At 43.5% G+C, this 26,450-nt stretch overlaps 2 protein-coding genes across 2 annotated transcripts in view; both read right to left on the bottom strand.

Moving 5' to 3' along the window:
* Positions 1 to 588: 588 nt before the first annotated feature.
* On the bottom strand, positions 589 to 12,829 carry LOC310773290 (coagulation factor VII-like; the record flags this gene model as incomplete). Its single annotated transcript, XM_083633171.1, has 10 exons — positions 589 to 807; positions 2,163 to 2,318; positions 3,969 to 4,183; positions 4,892 to 5,015; positions 5,781 to 5,899; positions 6,650 to 6,793; positions 7,393 to 7,506; positions 9,431 to 9,455; positions 10,563 to 10,729; positions 12,772 to 12,829. 10 exons carry the CDS (start codon positions 12,827 to 12,829, stop codon positions 589 to 591), a joined length of 1,341 nt encoding a protein of 446 aa, XP_083489297.1.
* Positions 12,830 to 15,176: 2,347 nt separating this feature from the next.
* Positions 15,177 to 26,450, bottom strand: part of LOC310773289 (coagulation factor VII-like) — a gene marked incomplete at both ends in the record, with an annotated part of 12,365 nt that continues 1,091 nt past the window's right edge. Inside the window, 6 exons of the mRNA XM_083633170.1 lie at positions 15,177 to 15,401; positions 16,102 to 16,424; positions 18,928 to 19,048; positions 22,534 to 22,622; positions 23,116 to 23,252; positions 26,389 to 26,413. Of these exons, the coding sequence (XP_083489296.1) occupies positions 15,177 to 15,401; positions 16,102 to 16,424; positions 18,928 to 19,048; positions 22,534 to 22,622; positions 23,116 to 23,252; positions 26,389 to 26,413 (920 nt within the window). The remainder of the gene's footprint in view (positions 15,402 to 16,101; positions 16,425 to 18,927; positions 19,049 to 22,533; positions 22,623 to 23,115; positions 23,253 to 26,388; positions 26,414 to 26,450) is intronic.

Below are 26,450 nucleotides of genomic sequence, written 5' to 3'. Positions count from 1 at the left end.
GAAGAGAAACAAAGGGACTTACACACTGAAACACACGGGGAGCAAACGCACACACATTTTCCAGTAAACTTTTGATTGGACAGAGGGAGAGAAAGGAGAGCCGTGAGTGGTCAGAATAGAAGGGAAAGGTGGAGTCAGATAGGAGGGGCTAAAGAAAGTGAGAGGTTATTTAACTCAGCGCAGAGCATGAAAGGCTAGAGCTTAACCTGACTTTTTTTAGATTTTTAGAGATTCTCCTCTTAGGCTTTTCTAAAACTCTCTCAAGACTTAGTTTATTTTTCTCTCGGTGATTACCTGCTAGAAGTCACCTTGTCCTTTTGTATGTTGAAGTTTTCATTTGAATAAACCCTGTTCGATTGAGACCTGAAAACATCTGCCTCCGCCTGCTTCTTCTTCATGATTTTTTGAGATACTGCCCACACATCGACCTGCCTGGAGACGACACCTACTTAACACTCCTATTCATCTACATGTATATTTGTATATATTGTATATATTTAATGCCTACTTAACACTCCTATTCATCTACATGTATATTTGTATATATTGGACAGCACACTACTAATTCCTCGTATGTAGGCCATGCATTCAGGTTGTCAGGTTGTGTGCCAATGCCTCTGTGTGGTTGGTGGGCTGGTCTGTTGCGGTTCGGTTGTGGATCCAGTCCAGGTAGTTGGCCAGGCGGGTGTAGATGCCATAGTTACCCGGCCGGGCACAGCCCTTCCCCCAGCTCACGATGCCCAGCAGGAACACTGTCTTCTTGTAGTGGGTCACCAGGGGCCCTCCACTGTCGCCCTTACAGGAGTCCTGTCGAGTACACCATTATCTATATCTGTTTAACCAACTGAACCAGGGGTGTCAAACTCATTTTAGTTCAATCAATAATAACCTATAACTAAACCTCAACATTTTGCCATTTCTTTTAGTGTAAAGCAGAGGTTTTCAAAGTGGGGCGCGGTGGGGCTTCCCAGCGGGGCTCCAAACAGTTTCTGGGGAGTTATTAAATTAGTTGTCAAAAGGAGATCACATAGAATAGATTAAATGCAAATAAATACCTTCAGTTATACCTATTTATATCCCTCGGCTTTGTCCGAGGGAGGCCCGCAGTGTCAGACTATGAAAAGTCCTGGTGTAAATAATTACAGATACATTTCAACACTTTTTCACGTAGGGTTATCTCAGCTACTGTACCATCAAACAAATGATCAAATCTACTGTCTGTAACTGTGCATTACAATTGACGAGAACAAACATCTACTGACGAATACAGAGAAGATATTTGCTTGCTCCTGAAACCTGGTACCTCTTAGCTTTCACATGTGCATCACATTGGATTTAAGGACTTTTCGATGCAACTTTTACACTTTGCAAAGTCACCCTGTGGGCCGGATTGGACCCTTTGGTGCGCCGGGTCTGGCACCCGGTCCGTATGTTTGACATCCCTGAACTAAATTCGTATCCGTATACTCGGAGGGGTGCGTGCCTTAAATCGAAAGTCGGTCCGGGTTGAAACTGAAAGTGGGTGTGGCTTATGTTTGTTGTTGTTGTTGGTTGTTCAGCGTGCCAAGATGCACCAAACTGTTCAAAGTAGGCTATGGCAAAAAAGGTATCGAATGAAGTACTCTATTTGTATCGGTAATTACTTTAATGCAGTGGTTCCCAAATTGGGGTATGTGTACCCCTAGGGGTACATGGAGGTACTGCAAGGGGTACTTGAGAGAAAGGGGAAAATGGAAAAATGTCAGAATAAATCTAAATGAAACATTAAAATAAATCTGCTCAGGAGGCACTAATTGCAACTCTTTCACTCCATTTCTTATTTTGTAATGTTATATTCTTCAAAAGGTGGGTTAACATTCATTCATTCGTTCATTGCATCATACTGGTAGCCTATGCTATAATTTTTTCTTGCAGTTTTCTAAGCAAACTTTTGTAGTCGGGTAAAGGGGGGCACTTTGATTCAGAAATCAGGGAAAGGGGGTACTGATGCCAAACAAGTTAACTGCTGGTATTATCTTTTTTTTTTACGATACCCAGCCCTAATCAGCAGCCTACATATATTTACACATTGTAGCTACTCGAATGATACTCATAGACGTAAAAAGTACATTATCTGTACTAGATACTCATTTCATCAGATTATTGGGCTCAACATAGCCTACCTGTCGGCCCTCGATGTAGCCGGCACAGAACATGTTGTGGGTCAGCTGCACCCCGCTCTGCTCCACACACTCCTGCGTCCGGATCCGTGGCACCTCCAGGCGCCGGAGGAGGTGCGAAGTCGGCCCGTTCTCGCTGCGCCTGCCCCAGCCGCTGACCTGTGGAAGGTTTTTTTTAAATGTTTTTTTTTCAGATTTCTCCCCAATTGTAGTTGGGCAATTTCCCCCCCTGCTGCCCTGGTCGCTGCTCCACCCTCTGCCAATCTGGGGAGAGCCGAGACTAGCACCATGCTTCGTCCGAGACATGTGCAGTTCGTCGGAGACATGTGCGGTAGGACGTTCCCTTCCACCCCAAACAGGTGTCCTGACCGACCAGAGGAGGCGCTAGTGCAGCAACCAGGACAAATACCCTCAATACGGCTTCCCCCCCGCAGACACCAGCCATGTATGGATGCCCGACCAAGCCGGAGGTAATCTCTCGAGACAGACTGTAGTTTCGACTTGCATCGAAAATCTGTCGGCAGGTTCCATCAAAAGGGGTATAACAGCGCTCGCACGCATGCTGCGCTTTACCCGATCAAAATGAAGTGAACTTTTCAGCGTATAGCAAGTTGCTACTTGCTATTAGCAACAAGCTAGAGTTGTTATTGTTGTTTCATAGCGACGGACGTATTTGAGAGCGACACGCAGGGAGCGGAAAAGAAATGCATGAATGGGCAGAGCCGGTCCGTTGGAGCCAATAGCAGAGCTTGCAGGGAGCGGAAAGGGATTTTCTTCCGCTGCCGACCGCGCCTCTTGAGTTCCTGTTGCACCACATTGAAACGGGGCTGCGCCCAGAGGTTAGAGAATTTTTTGTTTGTTTTGTTTAACCGATGGGTTGCCAGATTAAGCCGGAGCTAACACGAGGATGCAAACCTGCGCCCTTCACGTTGGTAGGCAGGGAATCTACTGCTACACTACCGAGACAACCGACCTGTGGAAGGTTTTATTGGACTTTAACAGTTGTAATCCATCCATCCATCTTCAACCACTTATCCAGGGTCGGCTCGCAGAGGTAGCAGTTTCAGCAGGGGACCCCAAACTTCCCTTTCCCTGGCCACATTAGCCAGCTCTGAGTAGGGGATCCCGAGGCATTTCTCTATCGCCTGTTTTGTGCCTGTTTTGCACCCGAATAGCGCCGCACAAAGCCCTAATTACATATAGGCGTATGCCCAAAAGTATTCACAGGTGTGATCATGTCCATCCCTCTTAAAAGCCACCGCATCACGTCTGTGACAGCAGCTTCCTTCTTGCTGAGTGGGCAAGCAGAGGGACAGAGTGAGAGAGAGAGGGCAAGAGAGAAAAGAGAGATGGGGAGAGCGAGAGAGGGGGAGAGAGAGAGAGAGAGAGAGAGAGAGAGGGGAGAGAACGAAAGAGGGGAGAGAGAGGGAGAGAATTGGAGGATGACCCAGTTTGGATTCAATATAGATAAACCATTAGAAACTAACGAAAATTGGAAACACACCAAAGGGCTGCCGCGCAGTTACGCAGTGGATATCCCCATGGTGTTATGTCCCAAATCTGTCAATAAAACCCGAAAGCATCATATCCACAAATGGGTAAATCTCAGTTTACATGTACTTTCGTGGTGAAACAATTTACATTTGTAATATGTGAAATTAAAATAGTCTTTTACAGAGTAGCCTGTTTGCATATTAATCACTCCGTATTTTTGTAGATATTGAAATATTTGTGGATCATGGTAGACATTTGTGGATTGTCTTCTGTGGTTTACAACTATTAAAGTAGAATAAAAGTGTCCGTACTGACCGTGTGCATGTTGACGGCCCACAGCTCTCTCTCGGCCAGCGGGCGTGTGGGCAGGCAGGCTGGGACAGCGTAGGGTGTTAGGGTGATGGGCGACGCCAGGCGCAACAGGGCCAGGTCATTGTCGGCGGTGCGAGACACGTAGTCCTCGTGACTGAACATCTGAGACACCTGGATCTCCTGCTCTGTGCCTTCATCCACCTCCGTGTTGTGCTCACCTGACCAAACACAGTCAGGTCAGACATTTTCAAATACATGTGCATCGTACTGTCCTCCTGTCTGCTCCAGTCTCTTAAAGGATGGCTTTACCGATTATCAACCCACTTTGTATCATTATAATGTCGTTAAAGTAACTACGAGCAAGATTTTCGATTGTTCTAACAAACTGTTAGAACATAACGAGAGATGTTCGCGAGAGCAGAACATAGCGAGGAAAGCCCAAAGGTTGGTTTAGGCAAGTAAAGGGTTAGGGTTTAGTCATGGTTAAAAAGGAACCTTTGTTAAAAAATGTGATTCTCGAACCCCGGTCTCCAGCATCCAAGGCAAATGTATACGACCACTTTATTTAAGGCACCTGATGCATATATCACTGGTTGATGAAATTGGGTAAATATATAGTGCATTACTTTTGTAGGTATAAGTACAAACAGTGAATGAGAATGAGTACAGCCTCCTCCGGGATAAGAATCTTCTCATGAAAGTAAGCACAGAGAAGCTTCCTCACAGTTTCAGATGGACACTTTAGAGTGCTATGTTGAGCCAACAATCTATTGGCAGAACCAACCCCCCCCCCCCCCCCCCCACTCAGAAGTCCACATTTGAAAATCACGCAGGAGGCAGAGAAAGGTTCAAACTCAGGGTACATGTATCATGTCACTTGAAGTTGGCTCAAGGGTTTCCTCCTCTGTGGAAGTGGGGTTTTGTACCTGCAACCACCTTTAGCAGCTGAATTTCCCGAATGTCTTCCAGGCAGTGAGAGGCTGTGAGGACCCAGGTGGGCTTATAGATCACTCCTCCACAGAAGCCTTTCCCCTTATACACCAGCAGCACCTGACCGGCACAACAGACAGACAGACAGTGACAGGCTTATATTATTGCAAAATAAAACCTGACATACCGGTAGATAATTTTTTGGGGGGCATTTTTGCCTTTATTGATAGGACAATAGATATACATGAAAGGTGACGAAAGAGAGGGGATGAAATGTGGCAAAGGACCACGGGTCGGATTCGAAAGCCGGGTCAGCCACACGAAGGACTGAGCCTTAGTGCTACTAGTACACGCTCTACAGTACCAGGTGAGCCACTGGGAAATCAATAATTTGACACATGATATTGTTATTTATGAAATATCATGATGACCGAAACCGAGAGAACAGCCTGTGGATGGAGTGTAAGTTAAAGAACTGAGAGCAGACTTGAATAATAAACAGGTGGACTGGCCCTTTAAGCGCTCTGTCCTGTCCCGTACCTGCCAGAGACAGTGACCTTTGGGCCCTTTAAGCGCCCCGACGCCTCCCGTACCTGCCAGTGACCTTTGGGACACTCGTCCCGTCCCATACCTGTCAGGGACAGTGACCTTTTACTGAGAGCAGACTTTAATAATAAACAGGTGAACTGGCCCTTTAAGCGCCCCATCCTGTGCTTTACCTGCCAGGGACAGTGACCTTTAACTGAGACTTTAAAAATAAACAGGTGAACTGGCCCTTTAAGCGCCCCATCCTGTGCTTTACCTGCCAGGGACAGTGACCTTTAACTGAGACTTTAAAAATAAACAGGTGAACTGGCCCTTTAAGCACCCCATCCTGTGCTTTACCTGCCAGGGACAGTGACCTTTGGGACACTCGTTTCCTCCGACGATGCGGGAGCGAGGGTCAAGCTGCTGTGAGTTGTCTGCCCCCTGCAGGACAGGAACCATGCCACAGGCGATCGGCTCTGAGGGAGAGAAGAAGAAGAAGATCACCATTCACATGCACAAAATATCCCAGTTTTCGCCGTTATTCTAAACAAGCACAAACCTTTAAGCACACGGTGCAGTGGTCTGGATGTTCAGCTTCATGACACCACCCCCACCCCCCTAGCTACTCCCCCTATGGCCCCTTTTCCCTCCCCCCCCGCTTCCTTGCCCCGCACCCCCACCACCCATAACCCCCCAGCCACTCCTCGTACCCACCCATTGAATCCCCACTCTCTACCAGCTTCCTATCCCTATGGCCCCTTTTTCCTACCCCCTTCCTTAAAAAATTGATAAAATAGTATTTTATTTAAAATAAAATAAAAATGCAATGTTTTCCATTGGTGGTGGACTTGCTAGATCGTGCGAACACAGCCTCCCTCTTTCAATCATATCCAAAAACCTGTTTTAAAGTCTTTCAAAAGGGTTAAAAGAAGGTGAGTTTCACCAATTTATTTTTGTTCTTCAAAAAAGAAAAAGAAAAAAATCCCAGATGTCAGTCAGAAATGTATGTGCACACCATGGTGTCCAGTATGCCCAGATACACATCTGTACCAAGTTTCATGTAACTACAGTAACAGTGAAAGCAGAGTGAAGTGTATTTTCCGTAATAGGCCTATTTACCATCTGAAAGCTGATCTGAAATGTATTTCCTAGCAGAAAGGTCATTTTTACGGTCTTTCTCTCTGTGCTGTGAATGCATCATCAGCTCTTTATCAAACTCCTCCCACCTTGAGCCCGGCAGCTCAGCCCATCGACATCCAAGAAGTAGCCGTCTGCACAGGAGCAATTGCGTCCTCGGCCCTCCTCTTCCTGGCAGAAGTGCTCACAGCCTCCGTTCTCCAGCAGGCAGGAGTCTGGGACCGCCTGGTATTCTGGAGACAAAACACCAACTCTGTTACAACAGGACTCATTTTCATCCAAATACCATCAGTGGCATCCAAGATATTGTGTTTAAAAAAACTAAGAAACTAAACCCCAAACCCAATGGGCATGAGTACTCCAGTACTCCATTTGGACGTCAATATTCAGTAAGCATACGCACCTCTTCCGGGTTCGGCATGGGGCCTACGAGATTTCATCCCCATTCATTTTCCCATAGACGTTTCTTAAAATCCTTACTTTACTTCATCAAACCAAGCAATTCAGTTATATTCAGTAGGCAGTAGTAGTAGGCAGTATCCCCTCAGATCAGAGTCCAAAAAAAGTATGCTTTTGTGTGTGTGAAATGCATGATTTTAAGAAACGTCTATCGGAAAATGAAGGGGGAATGAAATCTCTTAGGTCCCATGCTGAACCCGGAAGAGGGCGTATGAAACAAGTAAGCAACTGGTTGAAACTATTGCCACCAATCCATAAATGAAATGCATGCGATGGAGAGAATGTGAGGTGTACCATGTGAGAAGCAGCATTGAGTTTGTGATGGAGAGAATGTGAGGTGTACGATGTGAGAAGCAGCATTGAGTTTGCTCACCCAGCTCACAGTTTTGTCCACCGAAGTCGGGGGAGCAGAAGCAGGTGTAGGAGGCGTCCTGGCTGGAGCAGCTGCCACCGTTCTGACACGGGTTCGAGTCACAGCTCTTTGGAACTGAGGGGGAGATGCTTTATACAGGCAAGACAGGGAGCAATGTAGGGCAGGGAGCAATGTATGGAGCAACACAAGGAGCAACATATGGAGCAATTGATCAGTCAAGAATATAGAAAAAACGAGAGAATACAAGCAATAAAGGTTCAGAAACAAATTAGACAAAAGGCTCCGCACACTACTCTAGCTTACTGAGTAGGATTTTTTTCAGAAGGGTCTTAAAACCGCTCAAAGAATTTGCAGTCTTAATTTCGTTCGGGATCTTGTTCCACTCCTCTCCCCCCGTGTAGAGGAATGTACTTCTCCCCACCTTGCTTTTTAGATTAGGAAGTTTCAAGTCCGCTACAGGAGCTTTTTTTTTAAACCACTGTATACAGTTGTAGTCATAGTGACATTGATAAGGACATAGCTAAAAGTCTCATGGTCTTCTTGTCCAGGCAGGAATTTAGATATTTTTGTCAAGTACTTTGTCCTTGAGTGGAGTTTCCCAATGACAGAGGGCCATAGCCTTACTCGACATACACTGGTGTTTTCTAGTCTATTCCTATTCTTATAATGACTCTATGTTTATATTCTCCCCTACCTCAGTGTGAGCAAGCATTACCCAATTTCCCCTCGGGGATCAATAAAGTTTTTCTGATTCTGATTCAATGCAAGGAGAACACATACGAGAAACGTTGAAATTGAAATGGTCACATCTTAAAAATACTTAGGCATTTTAATTGATGAGAACTTGTCTTTTAAATCTCATATTGTTAAACTTGTTTCTAAGCTGAAACTTAAATTAGGTTTCTTTTTTTAGAAATAAATCGTGTTTCTCATCTCAAGTCAGGAAACACTTGATCACGACAACTTTTCTACCCTTGTTGGATTATGGAGATCTGCTTTTAAGGAATGCTCCTGACCAGTACTTAAAGAAACTGGACACGGTGTAGCCTACCACTGTGCTTTGCACTTTGCTTTGCACTTTGTATGCTGTTGCAAATTGTCCATCTCTATCTGTCCGTAGACTCTCTCACTGGCTGACTTTTATCTATAAATCTATTCTTGGGCTTCTTCCTACATCTTTGTTTACATATGTGTAGAAACCTCAGCCATTATGGCCTGCGCTCTCAGGACATCATTCAGATGCAGGTCCCGAGAGTCAGAAATGAACTGGGTAAAAAGGCTTTTACATTTTCTGACACCTCTATATGGAATGATGTGCAGAAGGACAAATCTTATAACTCTGGGGGAATTCAAGTCAATCTTAAAAGACAGAGAAACGAGTTCTCTTGGCTCTTGTGATTGCCCTGCGGTGTAACCTCACTATTGTTTCCCCGAGTGTGACTCACTGTATTTTATCTGTTTATATTATGTTTGTGTGTATTGATGTAACTGTCTTTATGCTGCCGTTTTGCCCAGGTCGCGAGCTGGAAAAGAGGTTTTAATCTCAATGAGTTTTTTTTACCTGGTAAAATAAAGGATATTGATTGATTGAAACGTAGAGAACAATGCACAGAGCAATGTCAGAAGCATTTCTCTTGGTCCTGTGCAGCAAGGTGTGTCGTCCACATTTTGGAATGCAACAGTAAAGCTAGGCATCATTTCTCGCGAAGGATCGTGCTGCTTCAGCTGCTTCACCTGGTTTACATAAAGTAGCCTAGACTTCAACTTTATGCAAATGTGGAGCGGTGAAACGTGACGCCTCGTCTCTTAAAATGCACTGCGGCGCTACCAGAATGCATTGCACAGCTGTTTACATAGAAACGGAATGGGAAGCATTGAAATGACGAATCCTGTGGAAACGTACCATAATGCCAGTTGCAATGACAGGCGTTTCACATAGAGTCGCTCACTGTTAACTGTCAAACTATTGTTCTGATTCCTTTGTATTCGTATTAGACATCGATGGAATGGTAAAGTATGAAAGTGTGTGACTGCTTACCATTGTACGTCCTCCAAAACTCATCCTGCGGGAAGACATTTTGCAGTGTCAGCACATTCAGTCGCAAATTAATAAAACAATATTTGGTTTATGTAAGAACCTAGAGCAACATAGACTGAATAGTGGGATTATGGACAAATAAAATCAGAAATTGATTTAACCATAAACCATAACAATTAATCATTTTTTAAAAGGTGCTGTCAGCGATTTGCCCAGTTTGACTGGATTCTTAGGTTTCGTTTTTCAAACATCAGTGAGCAGTCCCCCTCCCATTTGTGGATGTGCACAGAAGCCCGCCTCTGTGTGGAGTCTTGCCTCCTGATTGGATAAAAGGTGGTGGCAACCCTGAAACTTTCTCTGCTCTGTGCAGCAGAACAGAAGCACTGTGGGACTCATGTCATAGAACAGACACTCTATAATAGTAATCCCTAACGGAATATAGAGCTGTTTTAGGCCTATTTAACACAAAAACATCACTTACAGCACCTTTAATATATAAATAAGGATGATTTCGATTACGCATTTGTAAGAAACATTCTTAAATTTCATATTAAATTTGATAGTTTTACATAGAGATGAAAAGGTATGAAAATGATCATGTTATCAGTATTATCACGGCATTGTTAAAATATGCTGAAAATGTTCCAAAAGTATACTGATACTGTACACTCACTGAAAACATTTCACCAAGTTTTTATTGACAACCAGTTAGACGCAGGTGCGCAGGCTGCGTCTGGCAGACTGTTGCTAAATTTGGTGATGATGGACAATATTTGTCGGGTTTTTCAAAGCGCTGTAATCAAACACGGTTTTAATGATAATTGAATAAAGGTTAGAGAGAAAATTTGAATTGGTAATACTAACCATCAGAAATTTTATTATGGCTTATCATTAAACCGGTAATCATTTGATCCCTACTTTCACATTACATAACTTCTCCATGAAGATGGTGGATGTTCAGAAAGAAACACATCCTGTTGGGTGTGTTTGTTTTGCTGACCGTGGTCTCTGTGTACTCGAACACCTCCTGGGCCTCCTCGTAGGAGCATCTCTCCTCCAGACAGACAGACAGACAGGCAGGCAAGCAGATAGACAGACAGACAGACAGACAGGGTGTGTTTGTTTTGCTGACCGTGGTCTCTGTGTGCTCAAACACCTCCCGGGCCTCCTCGTAGGAGCATGTCTCCTCTAGACACTCCCTCCTCAGGTCTCCTTTCTGCAGCTCCTCCAGCCAGCCGGAGTTATACCTGCGGGTTCGAACCCGCAGCACACCGTGGGCTTGCTGCTCATCCACAAACACTGCAGGGCAGAGGAGACCAACACCACTATAATACAATACAATACAATACAATACAATACAGGCTAGTAGTATTACTACTAGCCAGGAACTCTGAGCGGAGAGAGAAGGTTAGGCTGGAGATGCAGTGCTGAAGTCACGCCCTCTTCCAGGTTCGGCATGGGACCTAAGAGGTTCCATTCCCCATTTATTTCTCCATAAACGTTTCATAAAATGCTTATAAAAATAGTTTTACTTGGTCAAACTAAGTGATTCAGCTACATTTAGGCTAGAACAGGAGAGACCATGAAACATTTAACTCTTTTTGAGTTCAAGTGGAATGTTCTATGGTCTCTCCTGATTCTGAATAGGAATCACTTGTTTGACCAAGTAATTTACTAAATGTCTAATGGAAAATTAATAGATGCCAAACCCGGAAAAAGACGTGACTTTGGCACTCTATAATTGCTTTTGTAGGCTATTTGTAATTTGTATTCACAGGCGCATCCTGTGTCCATTTGTCATGTCGGTCGTGTACGTCCTATCCAAATTAACGCCACATGTATGTTCCAAACGGACACAGGATAGGCTACGCGCTGTAGCTTGAGAAGAGTCAGCTCAAACTTAACAAACTGTTAGCAAGCTAACTAGCCAACAAACCCACACTGATGTTAAAGGAACACTCCGCCCATTTTCAACCAGCTTTGTATCATTAGAACATCAGTAGTAGCTATATCAGAAAACTGTAAACGGTTTTGAAGTCTGTCATTTAATTTGACAGTTATTGAGTGTTAAAGTGTGGACCAGTGACATCACTGGTCCACACTAACTCAAATTAATAACTCATTAACTCAAATCAACTCTCAATAACTGTCAAACTATTCATCATTCATCTAGTTTGACAGTTATTGAGAGTTAATTTGAGTTAATGAGTTATTAATTTGAGTTAGTGTGGACCAGTGATGTCACTGGTCCACACTTTAACACTCAATAACTGTCAAATTAAATGACAGACTTCAAAACAGTTTACAGTTTTCTGATATACTACTGATGTTCTAATGATACAAAGCTGGTTGAAAATGGGCAGAGTGTTCCTTTAATGTCAACATCTTAACGCTAGCTGCTACTAAATTAGCTATTGTGCTAATCAGAATAATAATTTGCTAACAAAAAGACAGCGATGGTCAGCTGAGATAAGTAAGCTGGCTAACAAGCTGACATTATCTAAACACTATCAATCAGATCAGTAATTAATCAGAAATGAACTGTATGACAGAAACCCAGTCAGCTGTCACAGAGCTGATCATCATATGGCTGCCAGAAGGTAGGCTATTATGTCTGAAAGCACTCTAAATCACATAGGCCTACATCTCAACCAATTTAATCAACTCTCCATAAGCTTTGCATCAGAATCTGGTGGTTGGCCAGTTGTAGTCTGACAGCCTGGAAGCAGGCTGCGGGTCTAAGCTCTGCCACTGGTGCCGACCATTTCATTCGGCAGTGGAAGAAAATCTATTTCCGCTCCCTTCAAGCTCTTCCATTGGCTCTGACACGCTCCGACCATTATGGATTTCCTTTCCGCTCCCTGCAGCCTATGGTCGCTCTCAAATGCCTCCTCCGCTGTGAAACAACAACAATGCTAGCTCATTAATTGCTACACGCTGAAAATGGCAAGTTTTGGCGAAGATTTGGATTGTGCAATAAAGCAGGCCTGCCTGGTACTTTCAGTGGATGGTTGTAACGATAACGGAGCATTTCCCCCCCCCGCTATAGCCCAGAGTGGAGATATGACCAGCCAAACTAGTCTCGCAGCGAGGCTAGGCCAGTTGTAAAGCCATTATTAGCAGTGAAGGATTTTAACTTTTTTGAAGAAAGAATGTAATTTGAACTCTGAATCATCCTCATCGTATGAGAAACATCACAGCGACAATCTCATAATCTCCTGGCGGAGATAATAACATCCTCTTGTAAATAGTATTCTACAGTATTTTGACACAGGTCATTTTGCCTCTACTGCAGTAACCCTCAGCATGACAGTATCATTTTCTCAACTCAGTAGTCTCACCTGAGGCCGGCTGGCAGCTGCAGAAGGAGCAGACGAGGCAGAAGACTGTGAGCCACATTGTGTATCATCAGAAGGTCCCCGGAGCGCTAGTGTCCTCTCTGCACCCACGGGTGCAAAGTCTGCACCCCCCACTCCTGAACTTATCACATGTTACCAATGGGAATACCCACTCTGACAAAATGTCACCCATAGACAAGTTAATTTACTCATAATGGAGTCGCTTTGTTTTGTACTTGTAGCCTACTTTTAGTTTGTATTCAATACATGTGATTGAGGTCGCCAGAATAAAATGTTGCCATTTTATGTTTCTGCAAACCATGGATACGTTGAATCTCAACGTTTGTGAAGCAAAAATACAATTCAACATTTCAACAAGTCCTCCAAATACTGTATACAGGAGCATTTCCAACATACATTCGAAAATGTCTGTTAACGTTGCTACATTTCCAACATTAAATTTGAAAACGTTACCCAACTAAAACAACTTGGTTATTGTTTGGTTTGGGTTATGGTTAAATAAGAAAAATGTGAAATGTAGACTTTGAAGACACTGGAATCAAACTACAGTCTCCGAGTTAGAGGCAAACGCTTACGCCCATCCACCACCCCGACCACAATGCCCTACTTTCCACCATGGTATTTCAATAGCAGACTGTTGTTATTTACACGACTGCCAGACTATTATATTACTATTACATTGTAGGTACATTACACATATCTATGCAATATATTGTTGGTTCACATCACAAACGATGCCATTCGACATTTCCGGGGTTTGCAGAAACGTAACATGCCAACATTCTATTCTAGAGACTGGGCTGTTACCAGGTGCTGTTACTCTGATTATCACCTCCAGTAAGATATGGAGATAAGCTAAGGTGTTTACATAACAGTTTCAATACTCGAGTTAAGAAGGAATCCAGCTGCAGGCCCATTCATATCCTGCACTTGTAAACACTGACAGAGAATAAACTCTACTTCAGTCTTTCCTTTCAATCTTTATTTTCACCAAACCCATTCACAGTCAACACTTTGCAGTAATACAAATTACAAACATGAACTTTTCAGTGGTTGAAGTAAACCCAACTTCTGTAATTGCAGGATATCAAGCCAGTATCAATCTGTCTCAAATGACAAATTACAGACTATGTTTTTCAGAAAACTCAAACTCAGTACCCAGTTTTACTCGACATAATAATGCACTACATTATCAAGCTGCCTGTGACTATAAATTAAAATGTAATGAAATGTTTACAATGGACAGCTTAAAGTTAATGTTTTTTCATTGACACTCATGTATTTACATTTTACAATGCAAATATTCTGTACCCTTTCCTACTCTATTCATCATAACATTTTTCAATAACTACATACATTAACATGTCAGTGTTTTAAATAAACCCTCTGGCCCTGTAATTACTGCCAACAAGATCCAGAATTTTAATCCACATTGAACAATTTTTAAATCAGCAGTTTAGAATCAAATGTATTATTTAGCAGATTAATTGCCCTCCTTGAATGGCTTTAAAAGAAAGATACAAGGCTTTGAGGTTTAGGTGTAGGGCTGGTACCCCTATAGGGCTGGGTATCGGTATTCATATTGACTGAAATAATCCAGTACCAAGTATTGTGGAAACTTCTCCAGTCAAACAATATCTGCATTCAACCATTTTTACACAGATCTAAAAAAAAAAAGAAAAGAAAAAAAAAGAAAAAACAGACTATTTGTATGGTTTTGTTCACAGCCAATCACTGCAAGCATTCTTCAATATAATGAGACATGTGATTGGCCCACTAGTCCACAACAGCAGCTACAACCCATACAGTCAGTGGTGGTGAAGTAGAAAAAAAAGTATCCCTACTGTATTGGTATTGGCATCACTTTAAGGGTACATGGTATTGGTACTGATATTGTATGTTTTTTAACGATACCCAGCCCTAGCTAGTCCCTTCAGGAAATTATAATAATTAATGCAAATTCAACCAATCTCCACAATATTTGCGGGTCTTGACATTTTTCAAAATTCCAGCAAATTATCTGTGAAAACAGCAAAACAGGTTCTTCCATTTGCAATTTTTGTCAGTTCCCGCAATTTGCATTGCTTTTTTCTTTTCTTTTTTGTGTGGAAAAGTTGCCATTAGGTAGTAGTTAGGGGAGAAAGAAAAAAAAATCCTCCACTTGCAATTTTTGCCAGTTGCCGCAATTTATTTAGCAAAAAATCACATAAATATAATTTTGCAAAAATCACATACAACTTTGCAAATTGAATTGCAATTTTTGCGAAAAGCCAATGCAAAATCAAACATTTTCGATCGCAACAATCACAAAAAACAAACAAACTGCGAAATACTGGAGGGATCGTACCCCCCCACCACCACAACCACCAGCACCCCTCCTCCCCCCCTCAGCCTGTGGCCATGGTGCGGTGGATCCAGTCCAGGAAGTTGCTGACTCGGGTGTAGATCCCGTACAGGTCCCGATTGGCGCAGCCCTTCCCCCAGCTGACCACACCTGTCAGGAACCAGGTGCGTTTGTAGCGTGTGACCAGCGGCCCGCCGCTGTCACCCTGACACGCGTCCTGGCCGCCCGCCCGCACGCCCGCACACAGCATGTTCCTCGTCACGTTCAGCTGGGTGTGACAAGGGTATTATTATTAAGGAGAACTAATGGAATAAACTAGGTTTGAAAAAAAAATTGTTAACTGAAATAAAATTAAAACAAGGCTTTACAAAAAAAGTAACGGAAACTGTATTGTGTATTTACAAAGTGAAATAAAAATAAACTATAATTAAATTGTTAGCTGAAATAAAATTAAAACAAGGCTTTACAAAAGAAAGTAATGGAAACTGTATTGTGTATTTACAAAGTGAAATAAAAATAAACTATAATTAAATTGTTAACTGAAATAAAATTAAAACAAGGCTTTACAAAAAAGTAATGGAAACTGTATTGTGTATTTACAAAGTGAAATAAAAATAAACTATAATTATAGAGAAAATGTAAAGACAATGGAGTGGAAGCGCTGCTGGGTCTTTGGAGTGATCACTTAAAGGTGCTTTTTGGATATTTCAAGTGTTGTATTATGTTTATTCCATCTTGTGAAGGGCTCTTTGCATGAGTGGTGTCTTAATCAAGATGGTATAGAGAAAATGTCTTTAGCTTTCATCTTTGTCAATTTATTTAATACATGTAAGCTTATATTTTGTGTGGATGCTGAAGATAAAAAAAGAAGCTAAACTAGCAAACATTTAAAAACCAATTAAACCAAAGCTGAAATTGAAATTGAAAAAAAAAAAAAAAACTAATGAAAACTACAGAACTATAATAACCTTCGTGTGGATGCGGCACTCCTGCAATGGTACCCGTGGGATCTCCAGCCTCTGGAGGAAGCGGCTGGTTCGTCCGGACTCAGCCAGGCGGCCCCAGCCGCTCACGGTGGACAAGCGGACAGTGGCCAGTGTGCGGCCCATTGAGCCGTCGGCAGCAGGGAGGCACACGGGCACGACGTCTGGGCTCAGCTTCATCGGGGACCGGAGCTTCAGAAGAGCCAGGTCACAGTCGGAGGTGGAGTGGTTGTACCGTGGGTGGATTAGCACCTGGACAACTTGCCTGGTCTGCTCAGTGCCTTCTATGACATCACGGTCATGTTCTCCTTCACAGAGAGTTACCGTTTAAAAGTAATTAACCAAAATAAAACAAGAAAAAGTAGAGTAAAAACAATTTATTAAAGTAATTTGCTTTCACATTCTATGCTAGAATTTATGTTTAAAATATTCAAAAATGAACTAAAATGATCAATAGAATGTTAAGAAATAACAGTTTTGACTATACGTGTTGCAGAGATATCTACTGAAATGAGCATGCTAAACATCTAACCCCAGTCCATATTGTCTTGTACAGATGTTTCCTGCTGCCAAGGGCAGTACTGCCATAAAAGTACTGCCACAGTGGTCGCGGTAATGGTTGGATCTTTTCTGTTTGTTTGCACCAGTAAGCGGTGTGTCCACAGGGAGCGGTTAATTGAGCTACCAGCACCTTTCTGCAATTCATTCTCGATGCATGGTAAGAATGCACCGGGTGCGCTCCATTTCCCAACACCGCACCTGGCATTTAAGTGCTCTTGATGGCTAGTGTTTTTGGGCGGAGTGCTCTGGCTGCCTAACCTGACGCTGCCAGATGGACGGTATAGCTCCACATAGTTTCACTAAACCAGTCGATCTGGGAATGCAGTAACCAGACCCGCTGACGGAGGCGGGCACTTTTTCCAAGCTACTTGGCAGGTGACTGGATGACCCATCTGTCTATCACCGCTGGTGGGTGTTAACTTCAACCAATCAGATCGCCGAAGGTGCCTGTGCCCTGATTTCCGTGGTATTCATTGATTGAGTCCTCACGGTCGTAAAGTCACCTTCGAAGCATTTAGTTAGATTATAACGAACTAGTTGTGTGGCTTAGCCTTCCCAAATGTTGAGGGTCGTTTTTTAGAATTTAATACATAGAATTGAGAACGTTACATTCAATTTCATTCAGACTGCCTGTCACTTCCGCGGCGGCAGCCATGTTGACGAGTGAAAAGAACTACAAAGACCATGTACCCACTACTTGCCCAGACGAGCCTGAGCCCGCCTACGGCTGCCGCTGATTGGTCGGGCCGGCATGGTTCGACCAATCATCTTAACTGCCTGTGCATGACAAGATGGATACGTCGAGAGAATCTCTTTTGATCTCGCGAGGTTATCCATCTTGCAAGCAAGGTTACTGGCTGCCTCAACCAGAGAAAATTTTAACTTTTGGAGAAGAGCAATGCTCATCATTTGCACTTTTTTAACAGCAACAAATAAGCGCTCCACGTGCGATGTGTGTTTGTACACTTTGGAAGCGCACTGGACATGATTTCCGAAGCACTGTGACCTGAAGAAAACGCTTCCTGTAGACATGGCCCCTAAGAGTCCAACAAGATGCCAAATGAAAGCAGAGAATCCACAGATTGCAGTGGTATTAGTCTGATGACTCTATGACCAAAACTCACTGAACTAGCAGCAAAAAAAAACACTTACTGCTGCGGCAGCAATATAATAGTGCCCTTGGAAACAGGCAACATCTGTAATAGCACTAGCAATAACCCAATTTTATTACCGTGACGTAGAGCAGAAAAAGATCAGCGGTAAGTAGGTCAGAGTTTAAACAATTTGAACTTTGAGTGTAGCGCAATGTGGCAAATTCAAGCGGTCCGCGATGCCAAGGGTAGTGCTGCTGCCTAGTTGAGAGGCACCGCTCTCCCCACAGAAAACATCGGCACAGTGGGCGCAGAGCTGTTTTACCACAGATCATGTGGGGAGCTTATCACCAATACTGTTCTCTCTGGCCATCGACTGCATGATGTGAAACACCACCCAGGGAAAGCGACAGGGCATCCAATGGACCCTGAACTCAATCTTGGGGGACCTGGACTATGCGGACGACCTGGTGCTACTGTCAAGCAAGCACCAAGACATCCAGCAGAAGACAGGGAACCTCAGTGACAGCCAGTAAGTACCATTGGACTCCAGGTCAATGGTAAGAATACGCAGGTTATGAGGAAGAAACCCATCCGGAGATCTAGCAGCCTCAGCATCCACACAAAGAACAGGATCTTCAAGAGCAATGTCCTGTACGGCTCAGAGTGCTGGAAGACCACCGCCGTGATTGAACAAAAATTGGAGGTGTTCCAGACCAAGTGCTTGAGACAAATCCTCAAAATCTTCTGGCCAAACACTATCCCGAATAAAGATATTTGGAACAGGACAGGAACAGTGACCATGCAAGAGACAATTCAGGTATGCCGAAGGAGATGTACATGTTCTTCACATGCCACCCAACTCACTACCTAGAACAGCTGGACATCCCAGGGGAAAAGAAACCGTGGACGACCCAAAGAAACCTGGTGCAGAACAATTATAAAAGAGTTGAAAGGCAAAGGACTAACTCTGGATACAGCCCCCAGAGCAGCAGCAGCAGATAGAGCCAAGTAGAGATCCCTTATTGCCATCACCTCAAGTGCCAGACGGCTCAGAGGATGAGTGAGTGAGCGAGTCTGTTTGAGGTTTGTTGGGTAACTGTTGGTTATTAAGTGTTGAGTAAGTAGACAAAAGTAGAGTCTCTGTGCTCTCTCTTACCCACAGTGATCTGGAAGCGGTTGGTGTGTTTGGTCCAGACACAGTGAGCTGCTGTCAGCATCCACTGTGCAGACAGGATGATTGCACCACACTTATACTCCAAACCTTCAAGCAGCAGAGCCTAGGGGGCAGGGTTAGGGGTTAGAGTTCAGCAGAGCCTTGGGGGCGTGGTTAGAGTTCGGAGAGGCTCAATGTTGCGCTCAAGACAACTGTTGAATGTTATTTTCATAAGATTTGTTGCAATGCATAAAGAAACATCAGTCTTATCCTTTAAGTCAGTGGTTCCCAAACTGGGGTAAGCGTGCGTACCCCTACAGGGGGTAGTTGAGTGACATGGGAAAATGGACAAATGTAAGAAGGGAACTGGTGGGAATAGCATGATCCTAACACGTGCTACGTCCTGCCGGTGAAGCTCCCCACCGTCAGGTGCATGTGTTGGAGGAAGCATGGTGCTAGTCTATGGCTCTCTCCAGATCAGCAGAGGGTGTGGAGCAGCCACCAGGGCAGCAGGGTGAAATTGGCCAAGTACGAAATTACAAAAATAGAAATGAAATGAAAATAAAATAATGATAAATCTGCTCAGGAGGCACTAATTGGCGCAAAACGAAACAAATGTGAGTTCACTTGATCGAATGGTTTACCAGGCTAGTAAAAGATGTTTACCAGGCTAGTAAAAGATGGTTTACCAGGCTAGTAAAGGATGTTTACCAGGCTAGTAAAGGATGTTTACCAGGCTAGTAAAAGATGGTTTACCAGGCTAGTAAACGATGGTTTACCAGGCTAGTAAAGGATGTTTACCAGGCTAGTAAAGGATGGTTTACCAGGCTAGTAAAGGAGGGTTTACCAGGCTAGTAAAGGATGTTTACCAGGCTAGTAAAGGATGTTTTACCAGGCTAGTAAAGGATGTTTACCAGGCTAGTAAAGGATGTTTACCAGGCTAGTAAAATATGTTTACCAGGCTAGTAAAGGATGTTTACCAGGCTAGTAAAGGATGTTTACCAGGCTAGTAAAGGATGGTTTACCAGGCTAGTAAAGGAGGGTTTACCAGGCTAGTAAAGGATGGTTTACCAGGCTAGTAAAGGATGGTTTACCAGGCTAGTAAAGGATGGTTTACCAGGCTAGTAAAGGATGTTTACCAGGCTAGTAAAGGATGGTTTACCAGGCTAGTAAAGGATGTTTACCAGGCTAGTAAAGGATGGTTTACCAGGCTAGTAAAGGATGTTTACCAGGCTAGTAAAGGATGTTTACCAGGCTAGTAAAGGATGTTTACCAGGCTAGTAAAGGATGGTTTACCAGGCTAGTAAAGGATGGTTTACCAGGCTAGTAAAGGAGGGTTTACCAGGCTAGTAAAGGATGTTTACCAGGCTAGTAAAGGATGGTTTACCAGGCTAGTAAAGGATGTTTACCAGGCTAGTAAAGGATGGTTTACCAGGCTAGTAAAGGATGGTTTACCAGGCTAGTAAAGGATGTTTACCAGGCTAGTAAAAGATGGTTTACCAGGCTAGTAAAGGATGGTTTACCAGGCTAGTAAAGGATGGTTTACCAGGCTAGTAAAGGATGTTTACCAGGCTAGTAAAGGATGTTTACCAGGCTAGTAAAGGATGTTTACCAGGCTAGTAAAGGAGGGTTTACCAGGCTAGTAAAGGATGTTTACCAGGCTAGTAAAGGATGGTTTACCAGGCTAGTAAAGGATGTTTACCAGGCTAGTAAAAGATGGTTTACCAGGCTAGTAAAAGATGGTTTACCAGGCTAGTAAAGGATGTTTACCAGGCTAGTAAAGGATGTTTACCAGGCTAGTAAAAGATGGTTTACCAGGCTAGTAAAAGATGGTTTACCAGGCTAGTAAAGGATGTTTACCAGGCTAGTAAAGGATGTTTACCAGGCTAGTAAAGGAGGGTTTACCAGGCTAGTAAAGGATGTTTACCAGGCTAGTAAAGGATGGTTTACCAGGCTAGTAAAGGATGTTTACCAGGCTAGTAAAGGATGTTTACCAGGCTAGTAAAAGATGGTTTACCAGGCTAGTAAAAGATGGTTTACCAGGCTAGTAAAGGATGGTTTACCAGGCTAGTAAAGGATGGTTTACCAGGCTAGTAAAAGATGGTTTACCAGGCTAGTAAAAGATGGTTTACCAGGCTAGTAAAGGATGTTTACCAGGCTAGTAAAGGATGTTTACCAGGCTAGTAAAGGATGTTTACCAGGCTAGTAAAAGATGGTTTACCAGGCTAGTAAAGGATGTTTACCAGGCTAGTAAAGGATGTTTACCAGGCTAGTAAAGGATGTTTACCAGGCTAGTAAAGGATGGTTTACCAGGCTAGTAAAGGATGGTTTACCAGGCTAGTAAAGGATGTTTACCAGGCTAGTAAAGGATGTTTACCAGGCTAGTAAAGGATGTTTACCAGGCTAGTAAAGGATGGTTTACCAGGCTAGTAAAGGATGTTTACCAGGCTAGTAAAGGATGGTTTACCAGGCTAGTAAAATATGTTTACCAGGCTAGTAAAGGATGGTTTACCAGACTAGTAAAGGATGTTTACCAGGCTAGTAAAGGATGTTTACCAGGCTAGTAAAGGATGTTTACCAGGCTAGTAAAGGAGGGTTTACCAGACTAGTAAAGGATGGTTTACCAGGCTAGTAAAGGATGTTTACCAGGCTAGTAAAGGAGGGTTTACCAGGCTAGTAAAGGATGTTTACCAGGCTAGTAAAGGATGTTTACCAGGCTAGTAAAGGATGTTTACCAGGCTAGTAAAGGATGTTTACCAGGCTAGTAAAGGATGTTTACCAGGCTAGTAAAGGATGGTTTACCAGGCTAGTAAAGGATGGTTTACCAGGCTAGTAAACCAGTTTCTCCCCAATTGTGCTTGGCCAATTTCCCCCTGCTGCCCCGGTCACTGCTCCACCCTCTGCTGATCTGGGGAGAGCCGTAGACTAGCACCATGCTTCCTCCGACACATGCACAGTTGCCAGCTACTTATTTTCACCTGACAGCAGGGAGCTTCACCGGCAGGACGTAGCACGTGGGAGAATCACGCTATTCTCACCAGTTCCCTTCTGCCCCGAACAGACGCCCCGACTGACCAGAGGAGGCGCTAGTGCAGCGACCAGGACACATACCCTTAATCCGGCTTCCCACCCGCAGACACCAGCCAAGCCGGAGGTAACACGAGGGCGTGTATCTGCGGCCCTGGTGTTGGTAGGCAGGGAATCTACCGCCCTAACACTGGCACATTTACCTTGTGGTGAATTCAATCTTAGAAGTAGCTTCATTGGTACAGCTTCACCAGCCTCTGTGTGCTTTGTGCATGCATGCATGTGATAAAGGACTAAATAAATAAACAAAGTTGAACTTTGAACCAGCCAATTCCCATAGACAGAAATAGAGTCTGATCATGAACATGACCGATCTGCCAGGCTAGATATACAAAAACACAAATGTCTCTAGCATGTACCGCCTCTCTTGTTTCATGTATATACCATGTACCACTGGTTTGATTTCATGTATGTAGCATGTACCACTGGTTTGATTTCATGTATGTAGCATGTAGCACCTGTTTGGTTTTATGTAGCATGTACCGCCTCGACCTCGCTGTGACTGAGTGTGCAGCAGCATACCTGCCAGGGACACTGTCCTCTGGGACAGACGTATCCATTCACGATCCTGGGTGTGATCCGTTCCACGGTTTTTCCACAGGGAAACCGAACTGGAGCAGAGAAACAGGAAACAGTCAGCATGCCATCCCCTCATACAGTCTCTGTACCAATCAGGGACAACAATTCAAATTTATGTCAGTATGGTTCCACTCTCGGAAGACCGATTATTTTAACTTGATTCTTCCTGGCTGTCAGACAGCAGTGAATCGATTCACAATGTCAATAGAACAATGGTCTTTGTGTCCTGGCATGTGGCCTTTGTGCCCTAAAAAACGTGCGACGCCAAAGGCCAAATGGCCTTGCCCCTAAAATGACGAAATTCCCACTCTGCTTGTGTCACAATGTGAGCCAGACAGACAACCTCCAGATGATGTCAGGCAGATCTGATCACATTCTGATCAGATCACAACACATTTACACCTTACATTAACATGTGTTTTTCATTATCCAGATAACTGGATACAGGTCGCATTTAAAAACCAGGTGTAAATGGGGTGTAAGTGACTCCAGACTTGTCTGTCACCCTGTGGAACCCCAAAGCACCCTGGGAGATGTAGTTGTGGCTCTGACCGTGTGAGCGACAGCTGCTGTTGTCGGGGGCAAGGCGGTACCCCGGGGCGCAGTGACAGCGGTGAGCCAGGTCCACTGGGTCTCTGCAGAAATGCTCACATCCTCCGTTCCTATAGGAACAGCCATGAGAGCGACGCAGCGCTGTGGACACACACACACACACACACACACACACACACACACACACACACACACACACACACACACACACACACACACACACACACACAGAATTACAGTTGACTTCATCATTATTACAACAGCAAATTCATTAGCAACAACCAACAAGAAAACAATGAAGTCTAGTCTAGTGTATGTGCTTAATTTAGGAGAGAATATCTCAACTGTTATACACTAATATGACCCCTGCGAACAACTTGTGGGCCCCTATCGTTGCATCGGCCTAGTTTCTACGCCGAGCGCCTGGCGCAGTGGGCGTGGACCAGCGCACTTGATATCTTGGTCTTGGCGCTAGACGCAGCCTAAAGCATTACAACCACGCCTTTTAAGCGTAAAATTATGCACCGTCATGCTCATTGGATGAGTGCAATAAACGAATCGCACGCTTGCCTTTTAAGCTCCAATTCCACTCGTCCAGCAAAACCAGACAGAAGCCAAGCGCTCTGCCCCCCCCCCCCTCCCTTCATCCAGTCTGTCTGTCTCCATATAGGCTATTATTCCATATTATTATGCTTCTCAAACCAATCTAACTGCAGTTTAAATACTGCAAGCATGTAAATACGCTACACTATAGCAAGATCAAAGTGAAAAGAATGTTCTAAATGCATCAGCTAGAAAAATATAGCCTATTAGATTGGTGAAAGTTTGTCCAGAAAGATATCATTTTCTCTCGCCTGCTGCAGGAAGGATGATGCACATAAATATACCCTACATTATGTAAAGTCATTGCATAAATGTGTTTTTATTGTAAAACTAAATGTGAAGTAGGGCCAAGTTATTGGAGCGGACATCACAGTATAGCAGATGACAGTAGGAAGCGCGTTCCGCTGTCACTTATCTAAATCACGTTAAATCGACAAGGGATATATATAGGCCCAGGAGGACATATATGTTTCACTTAGGGTGGTGTTTTAATTTCGATGTTTTATTTGGTCCAATATTGAAATGTTCTACAATTGCAGGCTGTGTTACCATTACACATTATTTTAGATCAACCTTTTATATCTATTTCGCCTCATTTGGTTGCTATTTAGTAGCGAAATGGAGTACCCAATTGCATGCTGGGGACTGAGGAGAGAGGGAGAGAGTGACACAGAGAAGGGTGACAGAGGAGAGAGCCAGAGGGGAGGGAGAGAGCCAGAGGGGAGCGCTCCGCGCACTGAATAGGCCTGCTTTTCAAAAGCGCAAAGCGCTAAATGTACGCCAGGTCGGAAGATATCAGTAGGCCGGTATTTAGCGCCGACACGCCTAGTCTCGCCCATTCTGGGACTGCGCCACGCCCATTCGGCCTAAAGCGCATTTGGCAGCGTAAAGCCATATTGATATCGTCCCAAAACAGGCGCAAGGCACGTTTTTTTGCGGTTAAGGCCCGTTTTAGCGCCGAAGGCCTGTGGGAGAATAGGGCCCGTGATGTGTGCCAAAATCTCTATCCGCGACGAAAGCCCCAAAATGGCCAAAATGGCTATTTTTTTCTTTTTTTTTCCGAGTGAATGGGATTTCCCCCTCCTTAAAAGATATCCCCGTGAATTTCTACCAGAATATTAAAATAAAAAATTTTTGTATTACACTTTTTCTAAAAATAAATAATAATAATAATTTAGGCAATAGATCATTAAATATGCATAGATTAGCATAAACTGTTGTAACTACAGATTGTTCACAATGGCAACTAATTGCCATAGAACTAACACACAGGAATTGCCATATATTTATTAACTTAAACTTTATGGACTTAAAGCAAAGTTAGAACTTTTGTCTCATCTAGAGTTGAACTGACAATTAGGAATTTGAACAATAGTAGTAGAGGACCTGGCTCAGAAATGTATGCACTTCAGTTAGGAGAGAATATCTCAACTGACTAATATGACCCCTGCGAAGAATTTGGGATGTGTGCCAAAATCTCTATCCGGGTCTTATAAGGTTTTTTGAAATGTCTATGGAGAAAATGAATGGGAAAACTCACTTCCGGGGCAAGAAATGTCACGTGACTGTTGAGCTCTATTGCTGTTTGACATACTTCAGACTACACCAAATACATAAATAAATGCCTGTCTGATGACATTTATTAGTTTCTGACTCTGGGAAAGTGGGGGAAACAGTCAAATTCCCCCAAACTACTGTCTCTCTGAACTATCTCTTTAACCAAATCACACACATTTAGGCTATTCTATCTGATCTCCTTTTGATAACAAATAATAACTAATGTACTGTAATATTTTTTCACTTCCATTCACTGAGCCTCCCCTGAAACAGCTTGGAGCGCCCCTGGGGAGGCCCACCTCTCACTTTGAAAACCTCTGGTTTAGAGCCTAACAAAAAGCAACCATTCCAGCCACCAGTAAGGATAAAGCATGTGATTGGACGCCAGCCGGTCACATGACTCTCACCTTTGTCACAGTGGCGTCCGGTCATGCCAGGGGGGCAGATGCAGATGTAACTGTTCGTCTGAGGAGAGCACGTCGCTCCGCTCTTACAGGGGGAGGAGGCACAGTGATCCACTGCTACACACACACACACGTGCGCGCATACACATATATATACACACACACATGGACACATGGACACACACACACACACACACACACACACAAAACAATAGTTCCTAACAAATAGACGGTTTCACCTGAATTCATTTGAATTCAAGTTTATTTCCTGTCAACTATTGTATTAGCAAACACTGCAACAGGAAGTAAGCTAGGGGCAATTTAGAATGTTTATGTTGTTAAGTTGAAAAGGTCTATAGAACACAATTAGTGAATTTGTTTTAAGGCACTAACCTGAATGTTATGGACTGAGCTGAGTGACTTTTCTATTTTTCTTCTTTTACAAAGCCTTTATTATCAGCTGATATTTCATGATGTGAAAATGTCATGTTTTGTCTGTAACATTTTTCTAAATAACAATTACTCTGTAGGCTATAGTCTGTTATTTCCCTTATATTTCAGCAGACAAACTGAAACAAGATGCCGTCTGTGGTTGGGCCTAATAACATGTTTTTGGGACTTCAGGCTGAATCTAACTGGCTTTTATATAGAGACAGAACGGACAGAGGGCTGACTCAAATACCAGAATATGTCTTCCAGAAGGCTTCCTGAGAGAGAGACAGAGAGAGAAAGAGAGGAAGAGAG

This window comes from Poromitra crassiceps (genome assembly GCF_964638095.1).
Source record: "Poromitra crassiceps genome assembly, chromosome: 3".
In the NCBI taxonomy this organism is placed as follows: Eukaryota; Metazoa; Chordata; class Actinopteri; order Beryciformes; family Melamphaidae; genus Poromitra; species Poromitra crassiceps.
The sequence above is the reverse complement of the archived record's forward strand: the minus strand, read 5'-3'. Positions and strand labels throughout refer to the sequence as shown.